The 12,586-nt window shown below is 37.1% G+C and overlaps 1 protein-coding gene across 8 annotated transcripts in view; it reads right to left on the bottom strand.

Annotated features, from left to right (window-relative positions):
* Window positions 1-474: 474 nt before the first annotated feature.
* The window catches only part of HOMER1 (homer scaffold protein 1), a 133,806-nt gene continuing 121,694 nt past the window's right edge, over window positions 475-12,586 (bottom strand). For 6 of the 8 annotated variants that reach the window (XM_086323103.1, XM_086323106.1, XM_086323104.1 and 3 more), the window contains one exon: window positions 475-3,869. In XM_086323103.1, the coding sequence (XP_086179229.1) occupies window positions 3,681-3,869 (189 nt within the window). In that variant the 3' untranslated portion in view covers window positions 475-3,680. The remainder of the gene's footprint in view (window positions 3,870-12,586) is intronic. The other 2 variants (XM_086323107.1, XM_086323108.1) reach the window with 1 other exon arrangement.

The following is a 12,586-nucleotide window of genomic DNA, read 5'->3' as shown; positions in this document are numbered from 1 at the left end:
GGTGAATGATAAATCTGTTTCCATTCCAAAATGATCCCTTTCTAGCAATTTTTAAAATGTTTTCTCACATGAAAATTATCTTTACAGCAAATACTGATTATAGCATAGTATCTTACTGGAGAAATGTTTTTCTTACATGTGTCATTCTCAACCACTTCTTACCTGAAAGTTTTCCTCTTTAAGATTTATATAAATTAATTGACTTCACAAAGGGTAAAGGAACAATGCTAAGAATCCAGAAGAGAAAATTTCAATGAAGACCATTTCATGGCTTCAATCACAATATCAGGATGTTAAAGTCATTTGATATCAAACAAAAGGATTTCTATAAATAAGAAAGACAATAAACCACTGCCACCAAACAAGTATTCCCTCCGTCTCGCCTCCCGATCCAGAGCTGTCAGAGAGGCAGAAAGGAGAGAGCGGCCGAACACACTCCAGGGTTACGTAAGACACGGAAGGCTGGAGCACGCATGCGGAAGAACACATTTAATTTTAACAAGGCAGACAAATGAGTTTTAAAAGGTGGCGGTGGTTCAGTTGTGAGAGTCTCTTTTAGTTCCACTTGAAAAAATGGTGTAAGTTTTTCCTCTAACTGCTTCTCAATCGTTCAATGACAGCAAAACATTAAATCTATGGCGATGCTGGAGTTCTCCCATAGGGACAGAAGGGGTGCAACTTCATGGCCTTTTGTAATCTGCAGGAAGAAAGAGGGAGGGAAAAAGAGAGGAAAAAGAGAGAGGAGAAACAAAAACTAATTTTCCAGGCAGGGAAATACTTATAAAACCTTTTATGTCAAAGTTAGGATTTCACAACGTAACATACTAATGCAAAATCCAGTAGCACCTGTAAGATTTAAGTAAATGCTGCCGTTACTTAAATGCTTCTTTAAAAACATCTGTAAAAGACTGAAGGAGAAAAAGATAAAGTACATTCTTCAGAGAACAACAAAGGTATTTCAAAATAAAAACTGTATTTTTGTTTTTCTTTTTTTCAGTTGTTTTTTTGTACAAGAATTCAGTCATCATATAATAACTTATACACAATGGGATCAATCTCTGCTCTCCCTCCCTGCGTCACTTCCAGTCCACATGTTCAGGCTATAGCCCCCCAACATTATTTTCTGATAAATATATTACCACAGTTTGATCTAAATATAGATACATTATATAATATTTGTCTCTGGGAAAAAAATCAAATTTTAATATGCAAACTTTTATTTATATAATACAGAAATGGAGAAAATGACGGTAGGCACACGGCCTAATTATGACTTGTAGATGATGATCTCTAGGTACTCTCCTACTGTAAATGAGTGTTTAAAATAGTCTTAATAAGATTTTATTTATATGTGCATTTGTGTCCACCTTATCCCATATACTATACATGTCCAAAGACAATCTGGGAATTTAAAGGTGCAGCCCTCAAGAAATTGTTGAAATCACTAAAAAAAAGAAAAAAAGTAGACTCTATTGGAAAGGAAAAAACTCACAAAATTTCCAATTTTAAATTTCATATCAGTAGGAAAATATTAAAAATAATTTTCTGTATATACATATGAGTATATGTATATATTGAATTACACACATGTCTCATATATCAATACAATTCAAGTGGAGACATTTTGGTGACTTATTTTCCCATTAAATGACAACTATGTCAAAATTTAAAAATATCTTATTACATCATTAAAATAATTCACTTACCATTTCAATAGCTAATACTGTTTTTTTTTCTTTAATTTTTTTAACTCTTCATAACTAAATTCCCTGATCCCTAGTGTTAAATCCCCTATTTAAATTAAAATATGGTGCTCTGTACTCAGAAACTGATGGATAAAGTCACATCTACTTCAAAATTCCATCAATCAAATAAATTTTATTACCTGATTTATCAGAGAAATGGCTCTGAGCTTGTGTACCTAAATTATCCTCCCTACAAGAAATAGGTGAGGAAAATACCCTAAAATAGATGGAGGTACATGATATTATAGCACATATAATACATGATGATTAAGTGTCTGATAAAAACTTTTCAGAGACACCTGAAAACTCACTTTAGAAACTAACTTTAGAAACAAACCATTTATTTTTCACTCTAATATAAATTAATATGTATGTATTTATATACATACACATACATATATAAAACAAAATTGTCTGGTGTTGAGTAGCTGTGTGAGTGAAAAAATGGTTACAAATTGATTAATCAGCTTAATTTTGTACTTAACAATTCAATTGTTTGGGGGTACAAACAAAAAGTCAGTGCATTTGTAGACTCCATGGAGTCAATACTCAAGCATACACTTTAAAAAAGAACCCTCCTCAACATCACAAGCATTGTACAGCAAGAATATATGGACTCTGATGCAATTCTTACTCCATAAGCAGACTAGACAGCACTTGACTTACTTTTTAAAATAGCTCCTTAAAAGAAATATATAAAGAAATGCATGTTTGCTAAAAGTCCTTTAAAATTACATCAAAACAACATTAAAACCTGTTCACTGAGGAGAGCCCACTGAATTGAATTCCTCTTTTGAAATGCCTAGTTAACAGTTTAGAATATTGCCTTATGAGGATTGACTAGAGATGTGGTTGGTGTGAAGACCCAGACAGAGTAAACGGCTCCAATCCCAATAGTCCTCTGATTGGCTGCTTGATGGAAATGGATCGCCTTTAAAATAGCTATACACCTTAAAATGATCTATAATAAACAGTTCCCCAACAACCATTAGTATTTGTAAATTGAAATGCATTAATCATTCAGAAAAGATTTCTTGCAAAATATATAAATAAATGTAACTGCATATTCTGTAAATATACTTAACATTGCTAGACCAGACCGTCAGTGACGGGCTGCTATGTTTCAGTACTGTGTGTCAAATTTATTAGAAATTTAAAAAGAAAAATTTTGGAGGGACTCAGCTGCCTTCATTAGTTGGCTTTAAAATGTGTAATAAAATGGGAGACAGTATCTTCTCATAAATACATGGAATCGATATGGAAAAGTAAACTATACAGCAGATAAGATTAGAGAACACCAGAGTGTATCAGAGCGGTCACCAGAGTGAAATATCTTCCAGTATAAAAAAAGGAAGAGCTCTATACACCCAGTTATAGTATGTTTCAATTAAAGATGCAGCTCTCTTTCACTCCTGGCAAGAATTAATTGGTAATGGCACTGCCTTTGGCAGTGCAAAAATATCCTGAGAAATTATTCAGATTACAACAAAAGACAGGGCTTTCATCACTAAGTTTTTGCACAAAACACAGCTTTAGATATCATAAATAAATTAATTTAAAAAGCAGATAACCTTCACTGTGTTGAACACAAAAAGGGGGATGTGACCCAGACATTTGTTAATTCTCCCATTGGCTAATATCAGAAAAAAAGATTGCATTAAGTGTCTATTTATAACTTTCTAGTTAACTATGGCCAATAATATACATGGAGGTAATTTGTAGTTCAAGTTTTTCATCTCTTTTTTTTTCCCCAACTAGCTACAAGCTGAATTCTAAAATTTACACTGAAATATACAATTCCAATTTTCAAAAGATCCTCCTCGTGGAGAAGAGATATTCAAATTTTTTTTGTGCAATCTTGATGTGGAGCCCAAACAATCCTATGAAGAGAGACAGTATCTTTTTTAATCAATTGGCACTGAAATTTAACTTTCCTTAGCTGCGTTCTAGTAGCTTGGCCAAGTTATCTCGTAATTCTGTTAGTTCAAAGATTTTTCCATCAAGGATTTCTAACAGGGTCTTCAGGTTATTGCGAAAAGCTTCTTGTTCATTCTGACTTTTCTCCAGACGTTGCTCTAAGTCAGACAGTTGTCCCTCCAGGTCTTTGTTCCGAATTTCTACTTCCTTTAGAAACAAAAGTGTGATATATATATATGTGTGTCAGTTGAAGATTTAAGAAACAATATAACTTTTATTATTAGAATACTGTGATAAGTCCATGCAGTTTGATAATCAGGATGGGCTTCTGAATCTCAACACAATGTAAGGAGGTTTTCAGATTGTGCCATCTAAGAAATCCATGTAGTTTTACTGACTGGCTGCTCATGAATCCATCTGTCCCCGAGCACAAATTTCCTCCTGCCTGCTTCATGAAGGCAACGTTAGTCTAAGTACTTCAAATACCAAGGTGGGGCTGCTGACCCATTTTGTGGATTGGGTACGTCTCATTTCTATTTGTGCCCACCTCCTTCTCCTCACACACCACTGTTAGCAATCTCAAGTGAAAGCAGGCAGAAAAAAAAGACAAATTAATTTTTTCTCTTTCTTGGCAATGCTGGAGAAAGATGACTCTCTCAAATAAGTTTTAGGATCCTCTGAATATGTTAATTATGCTTCGTTTCACCTCAGTATCAAATGAATGTGTATGGTAGAGAACATAGCTTACCTGTTAAAAACTGTAGTGAATACCTGTACATGTAAGAGAATTAGACAAAAGCAACTCCAGTATACTGAGGATTAAGGGAAGAAAACAACGCCAAAAGGAAAGCCAAAAGTTCATGACAACAAAAATTTTTTAAACTTTAAAAACAAATGCCAGAATTCCTGGCGTACTTACAAATGATTTATAAGTTACTATATACTATATCTAAAGGATAGTAGATTTTTAAACAGTTACTTAAAGCATCTGGTACATGTTAAACGAAAATAACGGAATTTGAAGCAGTGCACTAACGACAAGGAGGCAAAGCTGTGTGTGTGAAGGTGAATGACGGGAACAAAAGAGCACACAGAAAACAGGAAACCCTCTGGTTGTTGGGGCTACGTACACTTCTTTCCAAAATCCACTCATCCTACAATGCCTGCAAAATTAAATTCTAAGAAAAATAACTGGAAAACTGATTTGAATACATATAGGAAAGGAACCATTGAGTTAGCATTCCCAGCACAAAAATACATTCACATGTTTAACCAAGAGCAAGCCTCAAGCAAAGACACCACAGATAAGTCGCAAGAGCCTGGGAAAATATAAAAAGAGGGATAGTGCGGCTGTAACGACTTTTAAAGAAAGAACTTAGAGATTTCTAGTCTAAAGTATTTATTATTAGATGTTAACCAGGTTTCTAATCTTTTCCCTTCAAATCACCTACAAGGTGAAGATAAGTAAACTGACAGCTGATTCTGAAACCAATAAGATATTTATAAATTCAGAAGCCAAGTTCATGAAGTCTCAACCATAGGGGAGTAAACAGACCCTGGGATCAAATGTAAGAATTCCACAGCACGCTCTCTGACCTGCTCAAACAAGAAGCTTAAGATTAGAATGTTTCCAACTGTAAAAATAGACCAAATATCATTCACAAGAAAACACCCACTTTACCAGGCATCGCCCAGTTTGCCCTCTAAAGCCATCCTTAAAAAGTGAAAGGCTTCTTTGTTCTCCTTGCCAATCAATGAAACAGCCAAACATTTTCAGTGGAAACAAGCAAAACACCAAACTCCCCCAGCTATTAAAACTGCACTGTTCTTTTCCAGGACTCTTGTGCTCTAAGCCATTTCTCCGATTGAAGGAATTTCACCAGGCCTATAACAAAAGGGATCCAACATGATGCTGTTGGTGCTGTGGTCTATTCTGAGGCAGAGAATAAGATCCCAGAGGAAGAACAGACAATGTAAGATCAGGATGAAGCAACCTGGTTGGTGGCATGTCCCAGTTCTATCTTCTGTCTATACTTTCCAGCCCTTCTTCGTAACTTTCACTCCCCCTCGCAACTCATTCTTCTGCTTATTATGATTTTTGTGCTCCTATTTCCCTTTCTTCTTTAACTGATATGTGAGTATGTGTCAGGGCACCAAGATAAAGCACTGATAAAACACTGAGGCCAAAACTTGCTAAATCCCTTTGAGTGCTTTCAAAGGCAATAACTGAAAGTATAAAATGCTAGTGGACAGAAGGTCATGCTCAGTATTTGTTAGATATGGAGCCTACAACACTTGAGTGATTAAAAAATTAAACAATTATTACCGCCATCAATGGGACCAGGTCAGGTTCATTTTCTGTAAATTTGAATCGTGCATCATTTAATCTAAGTAAAAGCTACAAAATTTGTCTTTATTGATATCTGATTCACATCTTAAACTCTTACTAGATATATTACTGTCCAATTAGATTATTAAGCTTCACAGAGATCAAACATGATCATACACAGATCATCAAAATAAATATTAATAATTTAACAGAAAAATGACTAAAAGACACACATATTTTGAAGAAGAGTTACTCAACAATTATTTACTGAGATGTCTTCTAAGTAACTAGGCTCTGAGAATGAAAGTCTCTCAGTCGTGTCCGACTCTTTGTGACCCCGTGGGCTACAGCCCACCAGGCTCCTCTGTCCATGGGATTCTCCGGGCAAGAGTACTGGAGTGGGTTGCCATTGCCTTCTCCAACTGCAAATGTACAGTTACCTATAACTAGGAGATATAAGCACCAACTTCTCGTGGAGATACTTCTCAAGTTCTTACTCTAACTCTTTGCAGAGGGCAAAGCAGGGTTGAGGGGGAAACACAGAAGAGGGAAGAGGAGAATGAACACCCAAGACAACTCTAATAACCCAAAGAAGGAGAAAGGCCACTCAAAGTGCCAAGACGCTGGTAGAAAACAAAAGTCCTGGTGGACCAGAGCAGCCTCCACGAGGCAGCCTCAGTGTACACAGGGCCTGAGGAGGCAACCTGGAGAGGCAGGGTTTCTGAGGAGAGAGGGTAAAAGCAACAAAAAGGGGACTTCTCTGGCAGTATGGTGGACAGGAAGAAGAAATGAAGTCACTCAGTCACGTCCAACTCTTTGTGACCCCATGGACTGTAGCCCGCCAGGTTCCTCTGTCCATGGGATTCTCCAGGCAAGAGTACTGGAGTGCGTTGCCATTTTCTTCTCCAGGGGATCTTCCCGACCCAGGGATGAAACCCAGGTCTCCCGCGTTATGGGCAGATGCTTTAACCTCCGAGCCACCAGGTGGACAGGAATCTGCCTCAATTCCTGGTCTGGGAAGATTCCACCAAGAAGCCCCTGCACCACAGCTGCTGAGCCTGTGCTCTGCAGCCGGCAAGCTGTACCTCCTGAGCCCACGTGCCACAGTTACTGTGCCCACGTGCTGAGCGCCTGCGCCCAACAGCAGAGGAGCCCTTGCTCGCCACGACCTGAGAAAGCCTGTGCACAGCAGGGAAGACTCAGATCACCACAAGTTAAAAAAATAAGAGACCCTTAAAAAAATAAGAAGAGAAAGAGACCCCGGGGGATAGCTAATCCTAAAATAAAAGGTCCTTCCACTGGGAAATTCATTTAGAAAGTCCAAAAATAATAACATGAGCAAAGGTATACCAGGCAGGCATTGTGACAGCCATAGAAAAAGCAGCAAAGAAAGATGCCTTCAGTGCTAAAAGCCGTAACACAATGAAGACACAACAATTATGTTTATGTACCAAGAAACAAGTAGCCATCTCTATAAAGTAGAAACTACAGGAGCTGTAAGGATACATAGAAAAAAATACACTGAAAAGAGTTGTTAATATGCTCCTCTCAATATAGGACAGATCAAGAGGAACAAAAAAATGGTAAGGATATAGAAGGCTTAAATTACAAAATCAATAAAGAGCATTCACGAGTTGATCATATGCCAGATTACATTAAAAAAGTGGTAAATTATGTAAAGCAGAAATTACATAAACAAACCCTTGTAATTACAATGCAGTAAAACTAAATCATAAAATTAAAAGACCCTTCCACCAGGATAATAAAACATGTTCCTTTAAACATTTCCAGCATGAAAGGGAAGACCAAATTACAGAATTTCAAGACATAATGACAATGAAAATACTGTCATAATTTATGGGACAAATTAAAGCAATGATCAGAGGAAATCTATAGTTTTAAACACAAATAAATAAAAATGAAAACAAAGGAATTAAATTCCCCTTTCAAAATGCTAGAAAAAAATTAAAAAGTAAATCAAAGCAGGAATAATAAACAGAGGACTAAAAATTCATTAGGTAAAAGACAGAAAAATAGTAACACTGATTAATAAGTCAGAATTTCATTTTTCAAAAAACTTAAAACAGACATGAAAGTGAAAGTGTTAGTTCCTCAGTTGTGTCCGACTCTTTCTGACCCCACGGACTGCAGCCCCCCGGGCTCCTCTGTCCATCTAATTCTTCAGGCAAGAATACTGGAGTGGGTTGCTATTTCCTTCTCCAGGGGATCTTTTGGACCCAGGGATTGAACTCAGGTCTCCCGCATTGCAGGCAGACTCTTTACCAACTGAGCCACCAGGAAGTCTAAAATAGACATACTATTACTAAACTTAAGAAAGACAAGGATAAAGAACTATATACAATAAGAAAGTATAAGAGTTTCCATTGAACATCTGAAAACGCAGATGAAAAACTTACACAGGCCAATATCTGCAGAGGAAATAGAGAGTAATCAAGGAATTAAAAAAGCTCCAGGCCCAGACAGTTTCAAACGGGGGTTCTCTTAAACTTTCAAAGACTAGATAATTCCAATATGACATAAATTATTCCAGAGCATAAGAAAATAAAGAAAGCATCCAAATTATCTTATGAAGCTAGTATAACCTTGACACCCAAATCGTATAAATTCAGCCCCCACCTGAAAAAGGAAAGTTACAGACCAATATTACAAATGAATATCAAGTAAAAACTATAAATAACAGGGAACTAAAATCTGACACCACATTAAGAAAATGATACACCACAGCTAAGTGGTATTTATTTTAGGAACGCAAATGTGGTTCAGTTTTGGAAAATTCATTAATAAAATAAACTATATTAATGGATCTGGGGAAAAAATTATGATTATCTCCATTGGTACTAAAAAAGCTATTAACAAAAGTTAACTCTTTCTTGGTAGAAACACTCAAGAAAATGGGAATAAGCCACTCTCATAATATGATACTGGTAAAGCCAAAATTTCAACTAATGGAAAAGTATTAGAAACGTTTCCACTAAAATCAGGACAAGATAAGTCTGTCATCTCCACTATTAACACTGTACTGGTATTTTTAACAGATGTAACTCAACAAGAAAAATCAACAGAGCCCTAAGAACTAGAAAAAAAGAAGTAAAATTATCTCTATTTGCAGATTATTTGTTAGTGAATAGATGAAATAAATGACAAAACTAGTTCAAACAATAAAATAATTTACTATGGTAGCAGGATATAAAATTAGCAAACAGAATTCAAAAACTTTCATATACATTGATTTTATAAGCAATAATCAAAAGATACAATGGTAGAGAAAACCTTATTTTCCATAGTATATTAGAAGATAAAATAATTACAAACAAACAAGAAACACTCCAAATTCACAGGACGAAAGTTTTAAAATGTTCCTGAAAAACACAAAAGTAGACATGAACAAGTAAGAAGACATCCTCTGTTCTTGGATAGGATGGAAACCTCATGAAGATATCACTTCTGCTAAACTAGCATTCTAAATTTTAAGCAATACCAATGATATTTTTCTTACAGAGCTAAGTGTTTTGTTGACACTAAGACTGGTACTAAAATACATATGGAAAAAACATGTTAAGAATACATTTAGAAAAATGATGAAAAAGAAAAGCTATGAGGGCTGGTTGACCTTATTCAATATTAGAATATACTGTAAAGCCTCTACGAGCAAAGCAGTGCGGTACTAGGATGCAGGAATAGATATGAGTGACTTAGTAGGACAGAAGAGAACGTCCAGATATAGACCAAGATGCACACGGAAGTTGAATATCTCAAATCTCTGGGAAAAGAAGATAAAATTTTAAATAAATGGTAAAGAAATAACAAGACAGACATTTGAAAAAGGATAAACTTAGATCCGTATCTCACACCACACACAAAGGACAAACCCCAAGGGAATCAGAGATCTAAGTGTAAAAAATGAAACCACAGAAGTACTAAAAGGAAATATGGATGGATTCCTATATGATCTGAGTGTGGAACAGAGTCAGAGCAATAACCAGGATTTTACACTCCAGGAATGGAAGCGGTCAATTTTCATTCCAATCCCAAAGAAGGGCAATGCCAAAGAATGTGCAAATTATCGCACAATTGGCTCATTTCACAGGCTAGCAACATAATGCTTAAAATTTTTGAAGTTAGACTTCAACAGTACATGAATGAGAACTTCCAGATGTACAAGCTAGATTCAAAAAAGGCAAAGGAACCAAATATTAAATTGCCAACATTTGTTGGATCATAGAAAAAGCAAGAGAATGCAAAAATAAATCAGCTTCATTTAACTATGCTAAAGCCTTTGACTGTGTGGATCACAACAAACTATGGAAAATTCTTAACGAGATGAGAATACCAGACCACCTTAAATGCCTCCAGAGAAACCTGTATGCAGGTCAAGAAGCAGCAGTTAGAACCACATATGGAACAACAGACTGGTTCAAAATTAGGAAAGGAGTATGTCAAGGGTGTATATTGTCACTCTGCTTATTTAACTTATATGCAGAGTACATCATGTGAAATGCCAGGCTGGATAAATCACAAGATGGAATCAAGATTGTTGGGAGAAATATCAACAACCTCAGATATGTAGATGACATCACCTTTATGGCAGAAAGTGAAGAGGAACTAAAGAGCCTCTTGATGAAAGTGAAAGAAGACTGAAAAAGTTGGCTTAAAACTCAACATTCAAAAAACTAAGATCATGGCATCCGGTCCCATCACTTCATGTTAAATAGAGGGGGAAATAATGGAAACAAGTGACAGATTTTATTTTCTTGGGCTCCAAGATCACTGCAAACAGTGACAGCAGTCAGGAAATTAAAAGACACTTCCTCCTTGGAAGAAAAGCTATGACAAATCTAGACAGCATATTAAAAAGAAGAGATATCATTTTGCTGACAAAGGTCCATATAGTCAAAGCCATAATTTTTCCAGTAGTCATGTATGGATGTGAGGGTTGGACCATAAAGAAGGCTGAGTGCCGAAGAATTGATGCTTTTGAACTGTGGTTCTGGAGATGACTCTTGAGAGTCCCTTGGACTCAAGGAGATCAAACCAGTCAATCCCAAAGGAAATCAACCCTGAATATTCATTGGAAGGACTGATCCTGAAGCTGAGGCTCCAATACTTTGGCCACCTGATGCAAAGAGCCGACTCACTGGAGAAGACTCTGATGCTGGGAAAGATTGAGGGCAGGAGGAGAAGGGGACGACAGAGGATGAGATGGTTGGATGGCATCACCAACTCAATGATGCCATGTTGTTGTTGTTCAGTCGCTCCACAGAGGATGAGACGGTTGGATGGCATCATTGACTCAATGGACATGTTGTTGTTCAGTCGCTCCACAGAGGATGAGACGGTTGGATGGCATCACCGACTCAATGGATATGTTGTTGTTGTTCAGTCGCTCCACAGAGGATGAGACGGGTGGATGGCATCATTGACTCAATGGACATGTTGTTGTTCAGTCGCTCCACAGAGGATGAGACGGTTGGATGGCATCATTGACTCAATGGACATGTTGTTGTTGTTCAGTCGCTCCACAGAGGATGAGACGGGTGGATGGCATCATTGACTCAATGGACATGTTGTTGTTGTTCAGTCGCTCCACAGAGGATGAGACGGGTGGATGGCATCATTGACTCAATGGACATGTTGTTGTTGTTCAGTTGCTCCACAGAGGATGAGACGGTTGGATGGCATCATTGACTCAATGGATATGTTGTTGTTGTTCAGTCGCTCCACAGAGGATGAGACAGTTGGATGGCATCACCAACTCAATGGATATGTTGTTGTTGTTGTTGTTGTTGTTGTTGCTGTTGTTGTTCAGGCGTATCCAACTCTTTGCAACCCCGTGGACTGCAGCACACTAGGCTTCCCTGTCCTTCACTAACTCCCGGAGATTGCTCAAACTCATGTCCATTGAGTCAAGCTAATGACTCAGCTCTTTGCATCAGGTGGCCAAAGTATTGGAGCTTCAGCTTCAGCATCAGTCCTTCCAGTGAATTTTCAGGACTGATTTCCTTTAGAACTGACTGGTTGGATCTCCTTGTAGTCCAAGGGACTCTCAAGAATCTTCTCCAACATCACAGTTCAAAAGCATCAATTCTTCGATGCTCAGTCTTCTTTATGGTCCAACTCTCACATCTATACATGACTAATGGGAAAACCACAGCTTTGACTAGATGGATCTTTGACAGCAAAGTAATGTCTCTGCTTTTTAATATGCTATCTAGGTCTGTCACAGTTTTTCTTCCAAGGAGCAAACATCTTTTAATTTCATGGCTGCAGTCATCATCTGCAGTGATTTTGGAGCTCAAGACAATAAAATCTGTCACTGTTTCCATTGTTCCCCCATCTATTTGCCATGAAATGATGGGACCAGATGCCATGATCTTTATTTTTTCAATGTTGGGTTTTAAGCCAGCTTTTCAACTCTCCTTTTTCACCTTCATTAAGAGACTGTTTAGTTCCTCTTCACTTTCTGCCATAAGGGTGCTGTCATCTATATATCTGAGGTTATTGATATTTCTCCCAACAATCTTGATTCCATCTTGTGCTTCATCCAGCCAGGCATTTCCCATGATGAACTTTGCAT

Source organism: Bos grunniens, chromosome 10 (genome assembly GCF_055505025.1).
Source record: "Bos grunniens cultivar Pamir isolate PY7600 chromosome 10, Bosgru_T2T1.0, whole genome shotgun sequence".
Lineage (NCBI taxonomy): Eukaryota > Metazoa > Chordata > Mammalia > Artiodactyla > Bovidae > Bos > Bos grunniens.
This window is presented reverse-complemented; position numbering and strand designations above follow the sequence as displayed.